This window comes from Dendropsophus ebraccatus, chromosome 9, assembly GCF_027789765.1.
Source record: "Dendropsophus ebraccatus isolate aDenEbr1 chromosome 9, aDenEbr1.pat, whole genome shotgun sequence".
Taxonomy (NCBI): Eukaryota; Metazoa; Chordata; class Amphibia; order Anura; family Hylidae; genus Dendropsophus; species Dendropsophus ebraccatus.
Genome location: NC_091462.1, coordinates 119,418,213 through 119,443,372, shown reverse-complemented (window position 1 = coordinate 119,443,372; position 25,160 = coordinate 119,418,213). Strand labels below are relative to the sequence as shown.

At 47.2% G+C, this 25,160-nt stretch overlaps 1 protein-coding gene across 2 annotated transcripts in view; it reads right to left on the bottom strand.

Moving 5' to 3' along the window:
* LOC138801673 (integrin alpha-X-like) overlaps positions 1–25,160 on the bottom strand; it is a 125,182-nt gene that overhangs the window by 28,526 nt on the left and 71,496 nt on the right. For both annotated transcript variants that reach the window (XM_069984729.1, XM_069984728.1), the window contains exons 9-16: positions 11,252–11,396; positions 10,394–10,467; positions 9,883–10,015; positions 9,621–9,760; positions 9,308–9,445; positions 8,908–9,135; positions 8,609–8,739; positions 4,976–5,127 (exon numbers count right to left, since the gene is read on the bottom strand). In XM_069984729.1, coding sequence (XP_069840830.1) covers positions 4,976–5,127; positions 8,609–8,739; positions 8,908–9,135; positions 9,308–9,445; positions 9,621–9,760; positions 9,883–10,015; positions 10,394–10,467; positions 11,252–11,396 — 1,141 coding nt within the window. The remainder of the gene's footprint in view (positions 1–4,975; positions 5,128–8,608; positions 8,740–8,907; positions 9,136–9,307; positions 9,446–9,620; positions 9,761–9,882; positions 10,016–10,393; positions 10,468–11,251; positions 11,397–25,160) is intronic.

The following is a 25,160-nucleotide window of genomic DNA, read 5'->3' as shown; positions in this document are numbered from 1 at the left end:
AATTGACGGACGTCTTAGGGAGAGGAAATGGGAAAAGCAGGGGGCGACATCAGTTATGTCACGCCAGAGTCAGTTGGTTAGGTCTATGATGACTGCTCCTAAGCCCACTGTAGTCTCCTCACCGCCTTTACCAGCTGAGGAACCCATGGTGTTGGGCTCTACCACGGCAGCCACCCGCAGAGAACACCGACTTTCAAACTCCTTGTGCCTCTACTGTGGGAAACCGGGACACTTCATCAGAGATTGCCCCACAAGACCAAGCCAGAAACCGGGAAACGCCAGTGCCTGAGTGATTGTCAGGAGGGTCACTCAGGCACACAGGTACCTCCAAATATTATTGATAAGTTCCTGTTACCTGTATCACTATTTTCCAATACTTTGTCTTTTCCTTGTCAGGCTATGATTGACTCAGGTGCCGCCCTGAGCTTTATGCGTTATTATAGAGTTATTCCCTCTATGTGTTCCTTTTTTGGTTGCTGGTGCCGATTCTGCTCCCTTAAGTGGTGGAAAAGTTAAATTCCAAACCTCAGAAGTGACTATGAGGGTTGGGTGTCTTCACCATGAAGACATATCATTTTTTGTTATGGATAAGCTGGCCGCAGATATTATCCTTGGTTTGCCTTGGTTATGTTTGCATGACCCGGTTTTCAATTGGAGAACCAGAGAACTGATCAAGTGGGGCAGTTCCTGTGCTTCTCACCTAACCCAAGTCAGTCCATTGGTGTGTTCAGTTAGTGATTATTAGTGAGTATATCTCAGATTTTAGAGATGTTTTTGATGAAATTGTCGCTGACGTCTTACCTCCCCATCGTCCTTATGACTGTGCCATCGATCTTGTGTCTGGGGCCAAGTTTCCTAAAGGGCGGATTTTCAACTTGTCTTCCCCAGAACGAGAGTCGATGCGCCAGTATATACAGGACAGTTTGAGGAAGGGTCACATCCACCCATCTGTGTCGCCTATGGGTGCTGGCTTCTTCTTTGTTGAAAAGAAGGACGGAGGGCTGCGCCCCTGTATTGATTAGAGGGAATTGAATAAAATCACTATAAAAGACCAGCACCCACTTCCCTTGATCCCGGATCTTCTGAACCAAGTGGTAGGTGCTCGTTGGTTTTCTAAGATCGACCTTCGGGGTGCCTATAATTTGATCCGGATTAGGGAGGGTGACGAATGGAAAACGGCCTTCAACACCCCCGATGGCCATTTTGAATACTTGGTGATGCCATTTGGGCATAGTAATGCTCTGCCGTTTTCCAGTGATTTGTTAATGATATTTTTCATGATTTGTTTGGACGTTATGTTGTTATTTACCTTGATGATATTCTGATCTTCTCTCCTGATTTCAGTTCACATCAGACACATGTGCGGGAAGTATTATCTAGGTTACGCAAAAATTCTCTGTGCGCAAAGTTTTCTAAGTGTTTATTTGGTGTCCAAGAGGTGGGATTTTTAGGTTACATCTTGACCCCTGATTCTATACAAATGGACCCAAAAAAGGTCTTAGCTGTTGTGCAGTGGGCAAGACCCACTACCCTGAAGGAAATACAGAGATTTCTGGGTTTTGCCAACTTTTATAGAAAGTTCATCCGAAATTTCTCCCTGATAGTTAAACCCCTTCCAGAACTGACTAAAAAAGGGGCTGATCCCTCCTCTTGGACGCCAGAGACCGAACAAGCCTTTGAGATTTTAAAGAAAAGTTTCTCCTCAACCCCAGTGCTGGTACACCCTGATCTTGAAATGCCATTTGTGGTAGAGGTGGATGCCTCTGAGTCTGGTGTAGGAGCGGTTCTGTCCCAAGGTAGGGAACCCTACACTAATTTAAGAGCAGTGGCATTTTTCTCCAGGAAGTTCTCCACATCCGAGGTCAACTATGACATAGCTGTTGGCCATTAAGTGGGCATTCGAGGAGTGGAGACACTTACTGGAGGGAGCTCGACATCAAATAACTGTTCTCACAGACCATAAAAATCTTCTGTACCTAGATAAGGCAAAGAGACTGAATCCACGCCAGGCACGCTGGGCTTTGTTCTTTGCAAGGTTCAATTTTAAAGTTACCTATCGCCCAGGAAATAAAAATGTTAAGGCTGATGCTCTGTCCAGGAGCTTTGGCGTTAAAGAAGTTCCTGAGGGTGAACCCGAGAGTATCCTAAGTCCAGGGGTAGTGGTTGCCAGTCTCTCTGCCGAATCGAAATCATCTATTTTAGAGTCTCAGAATCTTGCGCCTGCAAGTACACCTACTGATAAGTTGTTTATACCCATACATTTAGGGTTGGAAGTATTGAAAGAAATCCATACTTCCAAACTGTCTGAACACCCTGGTATTGCAGGTACCCGGTATTTGTTGACTCGCTCCTGTTGGTGGCCTTCGTGGCAGTGTGATGTACAAAATTTTGTTAAGTCTTGTGAAATCTGTGCTAGGGCAAAAACTCCTCGGTCCCTACCTGAGGGGCTGTTGCGGCCACTACCACTTCCCAGCAGACCTTGGTCCCATTTATTACAGATCTTCCTCTCTCCAAGGGGAAAACAGTAGTATGGGTTGTAGTCGATCGTTTTTCCAAGATGTGCCATCTAACTGCTCTAAAAAAAATTACCCAATGCTAAAACTCTTGCCCACTTGTTTATCCGCCATATATTAAGACTTCATGGTATACCAATGAACTTTGTATCTGACAGGGGTGTACAGTTTGTGTCAAGGTTCTGGAGGGCCTTCTGCAGTAAATTGGGTGTCTCGTTATCCTTCTCATCTGCTTTTCACCCAGAGACTAATGGCCAAACCGAAAGGCTTAACCAGTCTCTGGAGCAATACCTGAGGTGTTATGTTTCTGGTTGTCAAGAAAAGTGGTCCGAATTTTTACCTATGGCAGAATTCGCTTTGAACAATCACTGCAGCTCCTCGGCACAATTGTCCCCCTTCTATTGCAATTACGGATTCCATCCCAAATTCTCTGCCATACCTAATCAGGAGACTCAGTTTTCATCAGTAAAAGAGGTCGCTAAAAAACTGTGCACAGTTTGGGCCGAGAGTCTCAAGACTCTCGAACACGCCCAGCAAACTCAAATAAAATACGCCAATCGTAAAAGACGTCCTGGTCCAGATTACATGGTTAGAGATAGAGTTTGGTTATCCACAAAAAACCTACGTCTTCGTGTACCTTCAGCAAAATTCGCTCCTCGATACATTGGTCCGTTTTCCATTGTTGAAATTGTTTTCCCTAATCCTGACCCCATATCATTCCCTCTCCTATAGTGGGTCCTGTACTGGTCCCTAATCCTGACCCCATATCATTCCCTCTCCTATAGTGGGTCCTGTACTGGTCTCTAATCCTGACCCCATATCATTCCCTCTCCTATAGTGGGTCCTGTACTGGTCTCCCCTAATCCTGACCCCATATCATTCCCTCTCCTATAGTGGGTCCTGTACTGGTCCCTAATCCTGACCCCATATCATTCCCTCTCCTATAGTGGGTCCTGTACTGGTCCCTAATCCTGACCCCATATCATTCCCTCTCCTATAGTGGGTCCTGTACTGGTCCCTAATCCTGACCCCATATCATTCCCTCTCCTATAGTGGGTCCTGTACTGGTCTCTAATCCTGACCCCATATCATTCCCTCTCCTATAGTGGGTCCTGTACTGGTCTCCCCTAATCCTGACCCCATATCATTCCCTCTCCTATAGTGGGTCCTGTACTGGTCTCCCCTAATCCTGACCCCATATCATTCCCTCTCCTATAGTGGGTCCTGTACTGGTCTCCCCTAATCCTGACCCCATATCATTCCCTCTCCTATAGTGGGTCCTGTACTGGTCTCCCCTAATCCTGACCCCATATCATTCCCTCTCCTATCGTGTGTCCTGTACTGGTCCCTAATCCTGACCCCATATCATTCCCTCTCCTATAGTGGGTCCTGTACTGGTCTCTTATCCTGACCCCATATCATTCCCTCTCCTATAGTGGGTCCTGTACTGGTCTCCCCTAATCCTGACCCCATATCATTCCCTCTCCTATAGTGGGTCCTGTACTGGTCTCCCCTAATCCTGACCCCATATCATTCCCTCTCCTATAGTGGGTCCTGTACTGGTCCCTAATCCTGACCCCATATCATTCCCTCTCCTATACTGGGTCCTGTACTGGTCTCTAATCCTGACCCCATATCATTCCCTCTCCTATAGTGGGTCCTGTACTGGTCTCCCCTAATCCTGACCCCATATCATTCCCTCTCCTATAGTGGGTCCTGTACTGGTCTCCCCTAATCCTGACCCCATATCATTCCCTCTCCTATAGTGGGTCCTGTACTGGTCTCTAATCCTGACCCCATATCATTCCCTCTCCTATAGTGGGTCCTGTACTGGTCTCCCCTAATCCTGACCCCATATCATTCCCTCTCCTATAGTGGGTCCTGTACTGGTCTCTTATCCTGACCCCATATCATTCCCTCTCCTATAGTGGGTCCTGTACTGGTCCCTAATCCTGACCCCATATCATTCCCTCTCCTATAGTGGGTCCTGTACTGGTCTCCCCTAATCCTGACCCCATATCATTCCCTCTCCTATAGTGGGTCCTGTACTGGTCTCCCCTAATCCTGACCCCATATCATTCCCTCTCCTATAGTGGGTCCTGTACTGGTCTCTTATCCTGACCCCATATCATTCCCTCTCCTATAGTGGGTCCTGTACTGGTCCCTAATCCTGACCCCATATCATTCCCTCTCCTATAGTGGGTCCTGTACTGGTCTCCCCTAATCCTGACCCCATATCATTCCCTCTCCTATAGTGGGTCCTGTACTGGTCTCCCCTAATCCTGACCCCATATCATTCCCTCTCCTATAGTGGGTCCTGTACTGGTCTCCCCTAATCCTGACCCCATATCATTCCCTCTCCTATAGTGGGTCCTGTACTGGTTTCCCCTAATCCTGACCCCATATCTCTCCGATGTTTCGGTGGGAATCTTCCCCATTGCGAGGCTTGTTCGCTATGTTACCTGTCGCCTTCTTGGTCCTCAGGTTCTTGGTGAAGCAGACACGAGCTTCTGTCTTGTGTGGTTGGATTTTTTCTGAACAATCATACGATGAAACTGGAAACTTGTTTGGTGTGAAGGTCATGGAGACCGAGACCTGGAGGACGGGCCGAGCTCTAAACCGGAAATATTAACATGAAGGAGCACAGTAATCTTGTAGTAAAGCTGGAAACAACAACAAGATGGCAGTCACAGCGTATGCTCGGGCGCTGCTGGACCCTTTCTTTGCCAAGTCACATAGAGGCTAGAGATAAGCCAACATGCTCCTTCAAGTACAATATTCGCTCGAGTATCGGGATACCACATGGCACGTGAGTAATACAGAAAGTCTCCTCTCCGCAGGTCTGGCGGCTTTAGTCATTCAAAGAAGGGAGATGAAGGCCATTTAACGTAGCAGTCAACACCAAGCTTTCCCCCAGTATAAGGAGGGTCACCACCAGGCTCTCCCCCAGTATAAGGAGGGTCACCACCAGGCTCTCCCCCAGTATAAGGAGGGTCACCATCAGGCTCTCCCCCAGTATAAGGAGGGTCACCATCAGGCTCTCCCCCAGTATAAGGAGGGTCACCATCAGGCTCTCCCCCAGTATAAGGAGGGTCACCATCAGGCTCTCCCCCAATATAAGGAGGGTTACCACCAGGTTCTCTATCCCAGTATAAGGAGGGTCACCACCAGGCTCTCCCCCAGTATAAGGAGGGTCACCACCAGGCTCTCCCCCAGTATAAGGAGGGTCACCACCAGGCTCGCTCCCCCAGTATAAAGAGGGTCACCACCAGGCTCTCCCCCAGTATAAGGAGGGTCACCACCAGGCTCTCTCCCAGTATAAGGAGGGTCACCACCAGGCTCTCTCCCAGTATAAGGAGGGTCACCACCAGGCTCTCACCCAGTATAAGGTGGGTCACCACCAGGCTCTCTCCCAGTATAAGGATGGCTACCACCAGGCTCTCTCCCAGTATAAGGAGGGTCACCACCAGGCTCTCTCCCAGTATAAGGAGGGTCACCACCAGGCTTTCCCCCAATATAAGGAGGGTCACCACCAGGTTCTCTATCCCAGTATAAGGAGGGTCACCACCAGGCTCTCGCCCAGTATAAGGAGGGTCACCACCAGGCTCTCTCCCCCAGTATAAGGAGGGTCACCACCAGGCTCTCTCCCCCAGTATAAGGAGGGTCACCACCAGGCTCTCTCCCCCAGTATAAGGAGGGTCACCACCAGGCTCTCTCCCCCAGTATAAGGACGGTCACCACCAGGCTCTCCTCCAGTGTAAGGAGGATCACCACCAGGCTCTCTCCCAGTATAAGGAGGGTCACCACCAGGCTCTCTCCCAGTATAAGGAGGATCACCACCAGGCTCTCCCCCAGTATAAGGAGGGTCACCAACAGGCTCTCCCCCAGTATAAGGAGGATCACCACCAGGCTCTCTCCCAGTATAAGGAGGGTCACCACCAGGCTCTCTCCCCCAGTATAAGGAGGGTCACCACCAGGCTCTCCCCCAGTATAAGGAGGGACACCACCAAGCTCTCCCCCAGTATAAGGAGGGTCACCACCAGGCTCTCTCCACCAGTATAAGGAGGGTCACCACCAGGCTCTCTCCCAGTATAAGGAGGGTCACCACCAGGCTCTCTCCCAGTATAAGGAGGGTCACCACCAGGCTCTCTCCCAGTATAAGGAGGGTCACCACCAGGCTCTCTCCCAGTATAAGGAGGGACACCACCAAGCTCTCCCACAGTATAAGGACGGTCACCACCAGGCTCTCTCCACCAGTATAAGGAGGGTCACCACCAGGCTCTCTCCCAGTATAAGGAGGGTCACCACCAGGCTCTCTCCCAGTATAAGGAGGGTCACCACGAGGCCCTCTCCCAGTATAAGGAGGATCACCACCAGGCTTTCTCCCAGTATAAGGAGGGTCACCACCAGGCTCTCTCCCAGTATAAGGAGGGTCACCACGAGGCCCTCTCCCAGTATAAGGAGGTTCACCACCATGCTTTCCCCCAGTATAAGGAGGGTCACCACAAGGCTCTCTCCACCAGTATAAGGAGGGTCACCACCAGGCTCTCTCCCAGTATAAGGAGGGACACCACCAAGCTCTCCCCCAGTATAAGGAGGGTCACCACCAGGCTCTCCCCCCAGTATAAGGAGGGTCACCACCAGGCTCTCCCCCAGTATAAGGAGGGTCACCACCAGGCTCTCCCCCAGTATACGGAGGGTCACCACCAGGCTCTCTCCCCCAGTATAAGGACGGTCACCACCAGGCTCTCTCCCAGTATAAGGAGGGTCACCACCACGCTCTCCCCCAGTATAAGGAGGGTCACCACGAGGCTCTTGCTCTCCTTTATGTGTGATGAAAGTTGTTTCCTTCTGACTGAGGTTTTCATGTGATCAGACACCCTCCCGTCTGCTGAGTAGGGGGCACCTGAAAGAATGCTCCAGTCTCCCACTGATTTTAATGGGGTTTGTTACTAGATTCGAGCCCTCGATCATCTGAAAATACTCAACTCCAATAAGAAGCATTCAAACATTTGACTACTCTCTCCTCTGTAAGAGATCCTGTATACACATCGGATTCTACAGCCTGTAGGAAATTTCTTTTTTATTTCTTTTTACTTTTTAATTATTATTATTATCAGCACAGAAAGGGTGTTTAAAGGCATGGAGAAAAGATAGGGCCCCGGATGGAGCTTTTGGAGATCCCAGCACACAACAGCGGCATGAGACTATGGTAGTTACCAGACCATTTGGTGAGGGTACTTTCTGTGGAATAATGGTGGCAAAAGCCAGATTGTAGGTGCTCAAAGCAAAAGTTGGATGAAAAGTTTGAAGACAGTTCAAGGTAGACATGTTCCAGAAGGCATAGGTAAGATGGGTCGGTATCTGGACAAGCAGGACAGGTGGAAGGATGGCTTTGTGAGAATAGTTGTGATGGTTGTGTGTTTATATGAAGAAAAAATTAGTGTTAGTGCTGGGACAAACACTGTTGTAAGGTTGGAGATACGGCGGGATAGGACTGGGTTGCTTGTACAGTTGGTGCGGTGAGATGGGGAGAGTAGTTTAGAGAGGTTTTCTTTGGTCATGGTGGAGAGGGGAGTTATTGGTGAACGGTGGACGGGCATGAAGATAGGTTGAAGAGACGGTATGATGAAGCTTTCAGAGATGAGACCTGTGGGGGGAGCAGCAGCAGGGAGGAAGAAGGGAGCTAAAACGTTTCCTGGGGTTATGAAGTGATCCTGTGTATGCAGCCTTGAATTTAAGAAGTGTTTGGCTGGTTGACTTGGCTTTTTACATTACAGCGCCTCTACAATGTACAATTAATAACGTTATCGGACCCCATGAGCGATTGCTGTATCATCTATGCACTCACTTAAATACATTGTTATCGGCCGTACAAGTGATTAAATGAGCTGACGAGTGGGGTTTGCTCATTTGTCGGCTGATGGTAGGTGGTGGCTTTTTTTTACATGTGCCAATTATTGGCTGAATGAGCTTTCCTGGGATTGGCCTGTATAACAGGGCCTCTAGTCTGGAAATCTTCCTTGGAGTGAGTTTTCTTTCAGTTCCACTTTGCAGCCCTGGCTATTTGCCTTAGTTTGTGGAGGACTCCTTACCTGAATGTGACCACGACACCTTCACCTCCCGCTGTTACATCTGGAAGCCCATCACCCGTCATGTCTGTGTTACCAGCTACCGACCTCCCAAAGAACTGAACGCCACCTCCCATCAGACTTCCTGGAATACGCTGGAGGACGAGATGGAGAAAAACATTAACAACCGAGAATGGGGCAAACCTATGGTGAGCTGTGAGGAGGAGAGGCTGTGTGTGACGTCAGAGGAGATTTCACTGATCGCTGCTCCTTTCTCTGATCTGTTTGCCCATCATGGACATGTTCACATTCTCCCAGTTTACCTGTATATAAGAAGTCCTGAAGCCATCGTGTTTTCCTGGGAAGATATACAAAGCTCCTCGACCATTGTCCTCATTGGGGGCCCCAATAGCTAGGTCGGGAAGTTGATCGGCAGTCAGGTCTGGAAGAATGGTGATGGCAGAGCCAAAGTGGCCCATAGATTGGCCGCTCTCACCGTGAAGAGTCTCTGGACAAGAGAAGGTGGTAGATGATATCCAACGAATCAGTTCCTGCACAGACCAACAATGAGGTGAAACACTTTTACTTCTAAGAATATAGAGCATCCAAGATTGACATCTACAGTCTAAGTAAGCCATGGGGAATTGACCATAGTCATCTTGATCTATTATGGCTGTGACTTACAGCCGGACCCTAAAACTAGTACTGGAAAAGACATCTCACCCGGGCAGGCATACGGCACAGATAGACTTGTCCACCTGGAGCTACTGAAGAAAAATATGTCGGTGCTCCCACCACCAAGACAAAGTCCTGAGAAGGTGTACTGACCACGCCCAAGGCCGATCCAAAGTAAGATCCGATCTGCAAAGAAATGAACATGACAACTGTGCAAGAAGAAGCCGCTCCCACCCAGACTATGGAAGTGAGAAGAAAGGATGAGACTGCGGTGTCCCAGCAGATCCCAACCCTACAGCCGTGCAGTCTCCCCATCATGGTGGACATGGTACAATGAGGTTTTCACATCTCTGACAATCACCTGGTCACCGAGGACCCTGCCTACTGGATACCACTTTAAGTCTTTAAAGTATCTCCTGAAGATTAGGACCCTTCCTGTATGCTGGTACCGCGGGGCCCCCATGGCGATGATGTCACTCTGTACTTGTAGCAAAGAATAACCTGAAAGAACCAGATCCAGATATGTCAGATAACAAAAGCTCCTCAGCTCCTTCTGTGTCTCCAAAACTTTACTCCGTCAACCACCGACCCGGTGTGCACCAAGGACCATTCTGTGATCTTACCCATATAGGAGTCCTTCATGTCAGGGTCATACTGAGTGACATTTATCCAGGTGGCCTTCCCATCCGGCTGTCTGTAACTATACGCCCCACCAATCCAGCCGTACGCCCCAACCGCTCCAAGGAAGGCCTCATCCTACATGGGGGAAGGTGATATTATTACTAACACTTTGCTCTCATTGGTGGATTGGGGGTAATCACTGAACTACTACACAGTTACCAGATACCCTCAGGCTCATGGCCTGCGGTACAAAGACCCTTTTGACTGTAACCTCCCCCAATAAAATAATTATAATGGCAGCAGAGAGATGTAAAGGACACAATCCCCAGATGCCTCTTATGTAAAGCTATTCATATAGGGGGGTGAATGGAGCCTGCAGCTCTCCACGGATGTACGCCATGCAGGATCGCTTATTTAAAATAAATACATTTGCCCCTTCAACATGTTTTGTTGTCTTGCACAACGTCCTCAGGAAGAATTTAGACCTTCTGCCCTTATATCTTCCACACTTACCGGTGTTAGGACGGCGCTGAACCCCTCCTGGGAAAACTCCATCTCAAAGGATTGTCCGCTGCCAGACTGAGTACCTGCGGGGACATGACAGGAGACATGGCGGCAGCAGGCAGTGATAGAGGAGGAGACATGGCAGCAGCAGGCAGTGATAGAGGAGGAGACATGGCGGCAGCAGGCAGTGATAGAGGAGGAGACATGGCGGCAGCAGGCAGTGATAGAGGAGACATGGCGGCAGCAGGCAGTGATAGAGGAGGAGACATGGCAGCAGCAGGCAGTGATAGAGGAGGAGACATGGCAGCAGCAGGCAGTGATAGAGGAGGAGACATGGCAGCAGCAGGCAGTGATAGAGGAGGAGACATGGCAGCAGGCAGTGATAGGGGAGGAGACATGGCAGCAGGCAGTGATAGAGGAGGAGACATGGCAGCAGCAGGCAGTGATAGAGGAGGAGACATGGCGGCAGCAGGCAGTGATAGAGGAGGAGACATGGCAGCAGCAGGCAGTGATAGAGGAGGAGACATGGCAGCAGCAGGCAGTGATAGAGGAGGAGACATGGCGGCAGCAGGCAGTGATAGAGGAGGAGACATGGCGGCAGCAGGCAGTGATAGAGGAGACATGGCGGCAGCAGGCAGTGATAGAGGAGGAGACATGGCAGCAGGCAGTGATAGAGGAGGAGACATGGCAGCAGGCAGTGATAGAGGAGGAGACATGGCAGCAGCAGGCAGTGATAGAGGAGGAGACATGGCGGCAGCAGGCAGTGATAGAGGAGGAGACATGGCGGCAGCAGGCAGTGATAGAGGAGGAGACATGGCGGCAGCAGGCAGCATATCTGTGATTTCCGGAACAAGGTTCAGGTTTTACCTTCTATAGCGAATATCTTCTGCTGCAGACTCTCCTGAATTTTATCCAGAGCAGAAAAGTCATCAACCTTAAAGACGTTGTCGGAGGACGAGGCGATATCCTCTAATTCTTTTTTAGCATATATGTTGGAGAAGGCGTTTCCCACCTAGGAGGAAGAGACAGACAAAATGGTGGTGGATACATGTATATTACACCTGTTACTATGGTCACACAGCATGCCCACTACCCTCTCCCACAGAAGTCAGTGTTTGATGGACATAGCTACAATCTCCTACACAAGGTAATAGGAGTTCTATCTCACCCCTGTTCCCCTACACTGGTCACAGACCACCTGGACAGCACTCTCCCTTCATATGTTTATACATTATAACCCTCCCAGCACAATGAAATTTGCATAGGTGACTGAGGATGCCCACTACATTCTCCCACAACAGGCGATAGGTGATGGTCAGAGCTCTCTTTCTATGAATATAGTATAACAGCACAGGCAAAAATAGAAAAAATGAATTAGTGCATGCCTCACCAGACTGGGCTCAATGTCCGGGATTATCCAATATATTAAAAGGAGACAGCACTTAGTAGAGTGAAAAAAACAGTGACTTTTATTCACACCTCAATGTTGCGACGTTTCGGCTATACACAGTAGCCTTCCTCAAGCATAAAACCAAGTGCCAATACACACACTTATATATGTGAACACTACAATCAATTTCAAAGCATCAGCTGTGAATCATATAAACAGTGATAAAACAATTCCAAAGTAATCAGAGAATATAAATGTTTAGTGAAGTATATACAAAAAACATATATAGGTCATCATGTGTCTGTGTTCATTAATATTCATAAATATGTGTCATAGGGAGCGATCCTCACACCGATCACTCTATAATCCCAATATTCAATATATAAACAAAAACAACAAGTGACAATCATGTGTATACTATAAACTATAATGAAAACGAGGGAGGGATGTTATTACCTAACACACAAGGATGAATGGCGTCCCATGACTCCAGGTATACCAAGGCGCAGAAACAATGACTACACTGATGCCGCGTCACTATCCGGCTGCCGCGCATGCGCACAGCAGTCGGCTGTTCCGCGGCGGCCATCTTAAAAAAGGGCTGAGATGCCAGGAGTTCGGTAATAGTGAATATCATGTTAAGGCAATAAATTAATGATGCGAATCTATAAAGATGGATTATAAAAGGAAGACATAAATAATAGCAAAGCATATGTGTCGGTTGGTAGAGATATAAGCTCACTCACAACCATAGTGAATCGTATTATGGACTTATATATATATATATATGTGACGTCACCTTCCCGGGTGGACTGCGCCACCTTCTATGACTCTATGTCGAAACTCCAACCTCATGTTTATATATGGCAATCTACACATAGTGCTAACTACCACATAATCAACACAGCAGACCACCAATGAACCTTCGGTAAACCAAGAGACTATCATTGGGGCTGACGTGGAGTTCAACTCAAGTCAATTATTGAGGCAAGGGACAAGTTGCACTGTATAGTGCTTACAAAAACGAACAGCACACTATCGTGCTTACACGAACAGATTACTCTCTGTAGTGTTTATAGGGACATATTGCACCATATAGTGCTAACAAGAACACATTGCACTGTGTAGTGCTTACAGGGACACATAAGGGCAAATAGATTCGCATCATCAACCCCCACTAATCCACACTGATTCCACCACTACCATGACTTTACAGAAAAATTAAACAAAGTATAAAGTGTAAAAAGAATAATCAGCCTTTTAATAAACATAACTCCATGTGCATGAAAAGATTACATAAAATTCTGATATAAAGATATTTAAATATAGAGTAAAGGGAGCCAAATAAAGTTTCCAAGCTTGTGGTTGGTAGTTTTCATCCAATCCCATAGATGAATTATCTAGAAGAAAAGAAATAAGAAGGTTACTGATCAAGGTAAATCAATATAGATAAATACAACTCTGTGTAATAGTGTCACTAGGTAACCTCCCACTACAGAGATGTGAAAGGACAGGATCACAGGGACACACCGCGTTACAGTCGTATCCCAGATGGTACATTCAATGGTATACTATCAGATGTTGAATTCCAAATTCAAACCATGTGGGGCAAGGCTATTTAGTTTATGTATCCACATAAGCTCTCTCTTTTTTAGTTCTGCCACCCTATCCCCTCCTCTGCGTTTTCTTGGGATTCTATCAATGATGGCAAATCTCAGGTCCTCTACTCTGTGAGACATTTCCACAAAATGGTTGGAAACAGGCAGATCCACTCTCTTGGTTCTAATTGTGGACCTATGTTTATTGATCCTTGATCTACAATTCACAGTCGTTTCCCCTACATATACCATTTTGCAGGGGCAGGTAAGTACATATATCACGAAGTCAGTACGGCATGTCAGATAACTACGGATCTTATAGACCTGTCCTGTCAGAGGATGTTGGAAAGTGGGGCCTTTTAACATTAGGGGGCAATTACTACACCCCAGACAAGGGAAACAGCCATTTTTAGAGGGCCTAAGGTATCCCTGAGTAGTGGTGGCTGTGGGACCCAAATCTGCCCTAACTAGGGTATCCTTCAGATTTTTAGGCCTCCTATATGCCATCCTGGGGGCTGTATTAAACTCCTCTATCTGTGGGAATGCCCTACCAAGTACACCCCATTCTTTCTGTAGTATTCGTGAGACATGTCTGCTGGCATGGGAATATGTAGTCACAACTGTCATCCGTGGATTAGTCCTTGTCTCCTGTGGATTCGTGGTTGGTCTGGGGGATAGGGCCTTCTCTCTCTGTTGAGCAATTAACATCGGGGGATATTTCCTTGCCCTAAATTTCTCACACATGGTATCCAGTCTTTTTGGGAGTCTCGTCTGGTCTTGTACAATCCTGGTCACTCTCAGCAATTGGCTGTATGGTAGAGAGCGGACCATCGGTCGTGGGTGGAAGCTGTCAAATTGGAGTAAATTATTCCTATCGGTCGGCTTTACATAGAGGTCCGTCAACAATCTGTCACCTTCTCTGTAGACCCAGGTATCCAGAAACTGTATCCCTTCTTCTGAGGCTACATATGTAAATTTGACCGTCTCATCTATAGTGTTAAGATAGCGGTAAAAGGACATTAGTTCTTCATCTGTGCCCTTCCAGATGACAAAGACATCGTCTATGTATCTCCACCACCTCAGGACATGCCCGAAGTGGTGGGACACATAGACGTGTCTATCCTCCAACGCTGCCATATACATATTTGCATATGTAGGCGCGACATTACTGCCCATTGCGGTCCCACGCCGCTGGGCATAGAACTGGTCACGGAACAAAAAATAATTTTTGGTCAGAATGATGGTCAGCAAGTCCAGTAGGAATTTTTTAGCATGAGGTGTGATGTCTGAGTAGTCAAGGGCCTCCTCAACTGCCCCTATTCCCCTAATGTGGTCAATAGACGTATACAGGGATGTAACATCAAAGGATACAAGGATCACCCGCTCTGTCAAGACTACCTCCTTCAATTTACACAAAAAGTCCTGAGTGTCCCTAATGTACGACCTGGCACATGTGGCAAACCCTCTGAGCACCTTATCCAGGTAAATAGCCAGAGGGCCAAACACAGAGCCACAGCCTGCCACTATAGGGCGTCCAGGAGGGGTTTTTAGACACTTATGGATTTTGGGAAGTATGTACAGGACAGGGGTCACTGGGTGTATAACTTCCAAGAAATCCCTGAGTTGGGTATCAATGATATTTAATGCATACGCATCAGCAATAATCCCATCAATCTCGTTTTTGATCTCCACCAATGGATCACGATCCAACGGAAAATATACCTCATGGTCAGAGAGCTGTCTCTCAATTTCAGCAATGTATTGGCTCGTATCCATCACCACCAAAGCTCCCCCTTTGTCGGCGGGTTTGATGGTGATGGAATTGTCCATCCTAAGTACATCTATTGCTTCCCTTTCTTTCCTCGACATGTTATTGAAGCCATTAAACAAGTGTGTATGTTTCAGTCTATCCATTTGTTGTATTACATTAGTTTTAAATGTTTCAATCACTGGGTTCGTAATGGGTGGGTTAAAACCACTTCTTTTACGTAACCCCACGTCACCCAAATTGAGTTCACTCGGACCCTCTAGTCCCTTATCACATTTATCAGACTTTGCAGAGAACCACACTTTTAATTTAAGCTGGCGATACACTTCATGTAAGTCAAGGTCTAGTTGAAACCAATCAATACTATTCTGTGAGCAGAAAGACAATCCTTTGTTTAAAACATTCATTTCAGTCTCTGTAAGATTACGTGAAGAAATATTTACCACGAGATGTGTATCAGATGGATCACTCATGGGTTCGGAGTCGACTGGTTCTGAATAGAGTCTCTCCGAGCAGGTTTCGGCGTGGCTCTGCGTTGATTGCCCGTTGTTCCCCGGTCCTTCTTGTATGGTCTGCCATCTTTGTCTCTTGTATCTCCTCCTGTGTTTCCTCCCGCCCCGTCTGGGGCGTCCTGTGGATCTAAAAAAACGGCCGATTCATTGTCAATGTTATCCTGTGTATCAGAGGTATTAGATCTTCTCTTCCTCTTTTGGGGACCCTTCCCATTATAGTTGTTCTGTCTCTGACCACCAACACCATTTTTTTGCCAGGTATAAATCTTTCCACCACGGTAGTCATCCTCATCTCTATTCCACTTCTGTCTCTTTACTTTCTCCAACTTATCACGAAAACCATTCAATGATTGTTCCGCACACTCCCGATATTCCTGTAACTCAGTAGCAGTCAAAGTCCCAGCCAGGCATTCATTCACTTCTCTCAGATGATCATTTGCTATATTTATCTCTATTTGCAAAAAGTCCAAATTAAGTAGCATAATCTCCTTTGCATACTGGTTGGAGATTTGTGCAAAGCGGTCACAATACTGTACATTAGAGGGAAACAGGTTAGGTGATAGTTGAGACTTCATTCCTCTGGGTATGCGTCCAGCCCTATAATATTCGCCAATAGTCATCAGATGTAACTCCAAGGAGATCAATTTTTTAGATATATTCTCCCACCTCCGTTTAGTATTGTCCAAATCAGGCACCCTCAGGAACGGCACCACACCGGGTACTCCACTCATAATCCTGTCCACATCATCACTGGAGTGAAAAAAGGCTGCAGATGCGGTGGCCATCTTGGCCAAAAAAAGTCACACAGAGCAATTTAGAAAAAAAAACTTTTCAAAAATAATATATATGCCGTGCCCGCTACGGAGTCCAATCAATCACTGAATATAGTATAACAGCACAGGCAAAAATAGAAAAAATGAATTAGTGCACGCCTCACCAGACTGGGCTCAATGTCCGGGATTATCCAATATATTAAAAGGAGACAGCACTTAGTAGAGTGAAAAAAACAGTGACTTTTATTCACACCTCAATGTTGCGACGTTTCGGCTATACACAGTAGCCTTCCTCAAGCATGCCTGATTTGGACAATACTAAACGGAGGTGGGAGAATATATCTAAAAAATTGATCTCCTTGGAGTTACATCTGATGACTATTGGCGAATATTATAGGACTGGACGCATACCCAGAGGAATGAGGTCTCAACTATCACCTAACCTGTTTCCCTCTAATGTACAGTATTGTGACCGCTTTGCACAAATCTCCAACCAGTATGCAAAGGAGATTATGCTACTTAACTTGGACTTTTTGCAAATAGAGATAAATATAGCAAATGATCATCTGAGAGAAGTGAATGAATGCCTGGCTGGGACTTTGACTGCTACTGAGTTACAGGAATATTGGGAGAGTGCGGAACAATCATTGAATGGTTTTCGTGATAAGTTGGAGAAAGTAAAGAGACAGAAGTGGAATAGAGATGAGGATGACTATCGTGGTGGAAAGATTTATACCTGGCAAAAAAATGGTGTTGGTGGTCAGAGACAGAACAACTATAATGGGAAGGGTCCCCAAAAGAGGAAGAGAAGATCTAATACCTCTGATACACAGGATAACATTGACAATGAATCGGCCGTTTTTTTAGATCCACAGGACGCCCCAGACGGGGCGGGAGGAAACACAGGAGGAGATACAAGAGACAAAGATGGCAGACCATACAAGAAGGACCGGGGAACAACGGGCAATCAACGCAGAGCCACGCCGAAACCTGCTCGGAGAGACTCTATTCAGAACCAGTCGACTCCGAACCCATGAGTGATCCATCTGATACACATCTCGTGGTAAATATTTCTTCACGTAATCTTACAGAGACTGAAATGAATGTTTTAAACAAAGGATTGTCTTTTTGTCCACAGAATAGTATTGATTGGTTTCAACTAGACCTTGACTTACATGAAGTGTATCGCCAGCTTAAATTAAAAGTGTGGTTCTCTGCAAAGTCTGATAAATGTGATAAGGGACTAGAGGGTCCGAGTGAACTCAATTTGGGTGACGTGGGGTTACGTAAAAGAAGTGGTTTTAACCCACCCATTACGAACCCAGTGATTGAAACATTTAAAACTAATGTAATACAACAAATGGATAGACTGAAACATACACACTTGTTTAATGGCTTCAATAACATGTCGAGGAAAGAAAGGGAAGCAATAGATGTACTTAGGATGGACAATTCCATCACCATCAAACCCGCCGACAAAGGGGGAGCTTTGGTGGTGATGGATACGAGCCAATACATTGCTGAAATTGAGAGACAGCTCTCTGACCATGAGGTATATTTTCCGTTGGATCGTGATCCATTGGTGGAGATCAAAAACGAGATTGATGGGATTATTGCTGATGCGTATGCATTAAATATCATCAATAACCCAACTCAGGGATTTCTTGGAAGTTATACACCCAGTGACCCCTGTCCTGTACATACTTCCCAAAATCCATAAATGTCTAAAAACCCCTCCTGGACGTCCTATAGTGGCGGGCTGTGGTTCTGTGTTTGGCCCTCTGGCTATTTACCTGGATAAGGTACTCAGAGGGTTTGCCACATGTGCCAGGTCGTACATTAGGGACACTCAGGACTTTTTGTGTAAATTGAAGGAGGTAGTCTTGACAGAGCGGGTGATCCTTGTATCCTTTGATGTTACATCCCTGTATACGTCTATTGACCACATTAGGGGAATAGGGGCAGTTGAGGAGGCCCTTGACTACTCAGACATCACACCTCATGCTAAAAAATTCCTACTGGACTTGCTGACCATCATTCTGACCAAAAATTATTTTTTGTTCCGTGACCAGTTCTATGCCCAGCGGCGTGGGACCGCAATGGGCAGTAATGTCGCGCCTACATATGCAAATATGTATATGGCAGCGTTGGAGGATAGACACGTCTATGTGTCCCACCACTTCGGGCATGTCCTGAGGTGGTGGAGATACATAGACGATGTCTTTGTCATCTGGAAGGGCACAGATGAAGAACTAATGTCCTTTTACCGCTATCTTAACACTATAGATGAGACGGTCAAATTTACATATGTAGCCTCAGAAGAAGGGATACAGTTTCTGGATACCTGGGTCTACAGAGAAGGTGACAGATTGTTGACGGACCTCTATGTAAAGCCGACCGATAGGAATAATTTACTCCAATTTGACAGCTTCCACCCACGACCGATGGTCCGCTCTCTACCATACAGCCAATTGCTGAGAGTGACCAGGATTGTACAAGACCAGACGAGACTCCCAAAAAGACTGGATACCATGTGTGAGAAATTTAGGGCAAGGAAATATCCCCCGATGTTAATTGCTCAACAGAGAGAGAAGGCCCTATCCCCCAGACCAACCACGAATCCACAGGAGACAAGGACTAATCCACGGATGACAGTTGTGACTACATATTCCCATGCCAGCAGACATGTCTCACGTATACTACAGAAAGAATGGGGTGTACTTGGTAGGGCATTCCCACAGATAGAGGAGTTTAATACAGCCCCCAGGATGGCATATAGGAGGCCTAAAAATCTTAAGGCCCCATTCACACGTCCGTGTCAGTTTTTACTGTCAGGAAATCCTGATCAGGAGACCTCAAATGTCATCAGGAAAGTATCAGGATTTCCTGACAGTAATCCGTTTTTACCATCAGGAAACCATCAGGAAAAACCTTCAGGATTTCCTGATGAGATGGTCTAGTATGCCAACATAAATCACAGGTACCCACACAGCCCTAGTGTACCTGGATGGCCACAGGCTGCAGAACTACAACTCCCATCATGGCCTGCCAGCAGAGCCATGATGGGAGTTGTACTTCTGCAACCTGGATGGCCACAGGCTGCAGAACTACAACTCCCATCATGGCCTGTCAGCAGAGCCATGATGGGAGTTGTACTTCTGCAACCTGGATGGCCACAGGCTGCAGAACTACAACTCCCATCATGGCCTGTCAGCAGAGCCATGATGGGAGTTGTACTTCTGCAACCTGGATGGCCACAGTCTGCAGAACTACAACTCCCATTATGGCCTGCCAGCAGAGCCATGATGGGAGTTGTACTTCTGCAACCTGGATGGCCACAGTCTGCAGAACTACAACTCCCATTATGGCCTGCCAGCAGAGCCATGATGGGAGTTGTACTTCTGCAACCTGGATGGCCACAGTCTGCAGAACTACAACTCCCATTATGGCCTGCCAGCAGAGCCATGATGGGAGTTGTACTTCTGCAACCTGGATGGCCACAGTCTGCAGAACTACAACTCCCATTATGGCCTGCCAGCAGAGCCATGATGGGAGTTGTACTTCTGCAACCTGGATGGCCACAGGCTGCAGAACTACAACTCCCATTATGGCCTGCCAGCAGAGCCATGATGGGAGTTGTACTTCTGCAACCTGGATGGCCACAGTCTGCAGAACTACAACTCCCATTATGGCCTGCCAGCAGAGCCATGATGGGAGTTGTACTTCTGCAACCTGGATGGCCACAGTCTGCAGAACTACAACTCCCATTATGGCCTGCCAGCAGAGCCATGATGGGAGTTGTACTTCTGCAACCTGGATGGCCACAGGCTGCAGAACTACAACTCCCATCATGGCCTGGCAACTCCATCAGAGCATGGTGGGAGTAGTAGTCCTAAAGGGGTAATCTCACCTGTCCTGGATCCTGCTCTGTCCGGGCAGCGAGGTTGAGGTCCGGGCAGAGTGCAGTGCAGAGATCCGGGCGGCGGCAGCGGTCGGAGGTCCGGAGCATGCGGCGGGCCGGTGGTGAGTTTCCGGGAGGGGGGGGTGCGGGCGATCGGAGCGGGCGGGCAATCGGAGCGGGCGGGCGGGCTGGCGAGCGGAGCGGGCGGGTGGGTGATCGGAGCGGGCGATGGGAGCGGGCGGGCAGGCTGGCGATGGGAGCGGGCGGGTGGGCGATCGGAGCGGGCGGGTGGGCGATCGGAGCGGGCGGGTGAGCGGAGCGGGCGGGTGGGCGATCGGAGCGGGCGGGTGGGCGATCGGAGCGGTCGGGTGAGCGGAGCGGGCGGGCGGTCGGCCCCGTGGTGAGGTCCTGGCTCTCTACCATTCCGGAATCACGGGCACTTTCCTGATATACATCAGGAAAATGCCCGTGATTCCGGCGCTCCCATAGACTTCTATGGGGGCGTCCGTGCCGGATTTCCGGACGAAAATAGGACAGGATCTAAAAAATCCGGTCCTATTTTCCGGAACGGACACCCTTCCGGAAAAATCCGGAAGGGTGTCCGTGTCCAATGTTAGCCTATGAGTCCGGAAATCCGTCCGGATTTCCTGATAGGAAATCCGGACAGATTTTCCGGACGTGTGAAGGGGGCCTAAGGATACCCTAGTTAGGGCAGATTTGGGTCCCACAGCCACCACTACTCAGGGATACCTTAGGCCCTCTAAAAATGGCTGTTTCCCTTGTCTGGGGTGTAGTAATTGCCCCCTAATGTTAAAAGGCCCTACTTTCCAACATCCTCTGACAGGACAGGTCTATAAGATCCGTAGTTATCTGACATGCCGTACTGACTTCGTGATATATGTACTTACCTGCCCCTGCAAAATGGTATATGTAGGGGAAACAACTGTGAATTGTAGATCAAGGATCAATAAACATAGGTCCACAATTAGAACCAAGAGAGTGGATCTGCCTGTTTCCAACCATTTTGTGGAAATGTCTCACAGAGTAGAGGACCTGAGATTTGCCATCATTGATAGAATCCCAAGAAAACGCAGAGGAGGGGATAGGGTGGCAGAACTAAAAAAGAGAGAGCTTATGTGGATACATAAACTAAATAGCCTTGCCCCACATGGTTTGAATTTGGAATTCAACATCTGATAGTATACCATTGAATGTGCCATCTGGGATACGACTGTAACGCGGTGTGTCCCTGTGATCCTGTCCTTCCACATCTCTGTAGTGGGAGGTTACCTAGTGCCACTATTACACAGAGTTGTATTTATCTATATTGATTTACCTTGATCAGTAACCTTCTTATTTCTTTTCTTCTAGATAATTCATCTATGGGATTGGATGAAAACTACCAACCACAAGCTTGGAAACTTTATTTGGCTCCCTTTACTCTATATTTAAATATCTTTATATCAGAATTTTATGTAATCTTTTCATGCACATGGAGTTATGTTTATTAAAAGGCTGATTATTCTTTTTACACTTTATACTTTGTTTAATTTTTCTGTAAAGTCATGGTAGTGGTGGAATCAGTGTGGATTAGTGTGGGTTGATGATGCGAATCTATTTGCCCTTATGTGTCCCTGTAAGCACTACACAGTGCAATGTGTTCTTGTTAGCACTATATGGTGCAATATGTCCCTATAAACACTACAGAGAGTAATCTGTTCGTGTAAGCACGATAGTGTGCTGTTCGTTTTTGTAAGCACTATACAGTGCAACTTGTCCCTTGCCTCAATAATTGACTTGAGTTGAACTCCACGTCAGCCCCAATGATAGTCTCTTGGTTTACCGGAGGTTCATTGGTGGTCTGCTGTGTTGATTATGTGGTAGTTAGCACTATGTGTAGATTGCCATATATAAACATGAGGTTGGAGTTTCGACATAGAGTCATAGAAGGTGGCGCAGTCCACCCGGGAAGGTGACGTCACATATATATATATATATATAAGTCCATAATACGATTCACTATGGTTGTGAGTGAGCTTATATCTCTACCAACCGACACATATGCTTTGCTATTATTTATGTCTTCCTTTTATAATCCATCTTTGTAGATTCGCATCATTAATTTATTGCCTTAACATGATATTCACTATTACCGAACTCCTGGCATCTCAGCCCTTTTTTAAGATGGCCGCCGCGGAACAGCCGACTGCTGTGCGCATGCGCGGCAGCCGGATAGTGACGCGGCATCAGTGTAGTCATTGTTTCTGCGCCTTGGTATACCTGGAGTCATGGGACGCCATTCATCCTTGTGTGTTAGGTAATAACATCCCTCCCTCGTTTTCATTATAGTATATAGTATACACATGACTGTCACTTGTTGTTTTTGTTTATATATTGAATATTGGGATTATAGAGTGATCGGTGTGAGGATCGCTCCCTATGTCACATATTTATGAATATTAATGAACACAGACACATGATGACCTATATATGTTTTTTGTATATACTTCACTAAACATTTATATTCTCTGATTACTTTGGAATTGTTTTATCACTGTTTATATGATTCACAGCTGATGCTTTGAAATTGATTGTAGTGTTCACATATATAAGTGTGTGTATTGGCACTTGGTTTTATGCTTGAGGAAGGCTACTGTGTATAGCCGAAACGTCGCAACATTGAGGTGTGAATAAAAGTCACTGTTTTTTTCACTCTACTAAGAGCTCTCTTTCTACTCCTTCACCCCTTCAAGACACGGATGGTGCTCGGATGTCCAGGTCAAATTAATGCAATGTTCCTCCTCGCTTTTATTTTTGCATCTACAGGGCTGGTTGAGGTGTCGTTTTTTTTATGCCATGATCTCTAGTTTTAAAGGAGAAGTTCAGGCAAAATGTATTTTTTAATATGTTATTTCATAAGGAAAGTTAGATAAATTTCTAATATACACTAATTATGGGAAATGCACATAAAGTGCTATTTCCCTTAATTTAGTAGATCAGACAGGCTCAATTCTCCTAAAAAAAACGTGACGTCACGAATCAGAGCAGGGCTGGGTGTAATTCCTATGAAGCGTCCAGCAGGGGGCGCAGTGTATGCAGAAATTACATAGTAAGAATAACTGTAACACAAGTGCCAGCAGCCCCATTTAAGGCACATAGGATGGTGGTGCAGCTGCCCCCGTGCCAGCAGCCCCCAGTGAACACCCCCACCCCCTAAAGACCCCCAAACTAAGTTACGTCAGGTAGGGCCTTAGCGTCATGGGATAGGACGCACCTCTTCCTGCTCCCTCCTTTCTCCTCGCTTGAAGCTGCTCTCCTCCCCGTGCCGAGTGAAGGCCCCTCTGCCCAGACGATCCGGCGGAGGTGCCGGACGGACTTGTGGAGCCCCTTGTATTATACAGATGACTGCCCGTCTCTCCTTGCCTCTTCGGTATGGGTGAAGAAGAAATCCTGAGTTTTTGTGGGAAAAGACTGGGAGAGCCAAGAAGGTGCCGACCAGGCGCGATGTGGACTACACGTGACCAGGATAAAGGGCCCCCAGTGACGTATGCAGTGACCACTCTGTCCAGTCGGGGCTACGTCAGACGCCGCCACGGAAGACGGGAGGACACGTGAGTGGATCTAGAGGCTAATGGAGGAGGGTGCTGCCGGTGGCGGGGTGGGCTGGGCTCCTCCGGTTCAGGTGGTATGGTGGCTGCGGGGGGAGAGGAGCGGGCGCTGAGGCTTGAGTTTGTTTTTTCCCAGGTCTCTGGTAGCCCGTGCCTCCCGCTGCGCCTGGTGCTGATGCCCGGGCTGGGGGGGTTGGCTTGGCCCAGGCTGTGGGCGGCGCTGCTTCATCCTGTTTCTCGGCTGGGCTACATACAATCTTTTTTCCTGTGATGGATGCAATAATTTCTGCCGCTGGGTGGAAGGCGGTTGGCGTAATTGCTGTGGATAACAGCCCTCTTGACTAATGCCATTTGGAGGGCTGGCTAGCATATTGGCGGCTCTGGCGGGCTCTTGTTGGCGGCTTGGAAAAATGAAAATGAGTCATAGACCTAACAATTCTTATGTATTTTTATCTGAAGGTGACTGGGGCAGCGGATGGTCTATTGCTTTCTACAGTGGCTATACAGGCTTCACCTCCCCAGGTGGGGACTGATAAAGGACGAGCCTTTCAGGATTGTGCTCTATTTTTTTTTCTCCAACAGGAGCTGCTGAAGGTATGATGAGTTGGGACTGTGCATAGTATTCTGGGTTCACTTACTGTGACTATGCATTAAGCAGCCTATTCCTTCTTGCTTATAGAGGTGGTGAGTGGAAAATCGCTACTGGTAGCATGTCGTACAAGGCGAATAAGAAATCAGGAAGAGCTGCGGCAAATAAGGAAAAAAATCCCAAAAAAAACAATATCTCAAATCCCCGGCCGCAGCGGCGAATGCTCGTAGTAACCCTGCATCTCCCTCATCCTCTTTTACGAGTACTGAGTCTGCTGAGTCGCGATATGCTGTTCTACAAAAGGAAAGGGAGGAGGTTGAAGCTGGAGTACCACTCTCTGAGAATTCAGTGACTCTTGATGCAATTATGTTGGTAATCAAGTCCTGCAATAAATCAGTATGAGACCTTACTCTTACTGAGGGGGCTCTGTCAGATATAGCTCTGATTACACTGGCCAAAAAATTACCAAAAGTTGTTTGGTTCCCAAATAAAATTAGCCATTTCTTAATGATTTTTATGTGCTGAATTCAAATATCACAAGGAAAAATGTGAATTGTCTCTAGTTTCTATATTGGAGAGTTCTCATGTGACTGTGAATTGTCTCTAGTTTCTATGATATGGGAGAGTTCTCATGTGA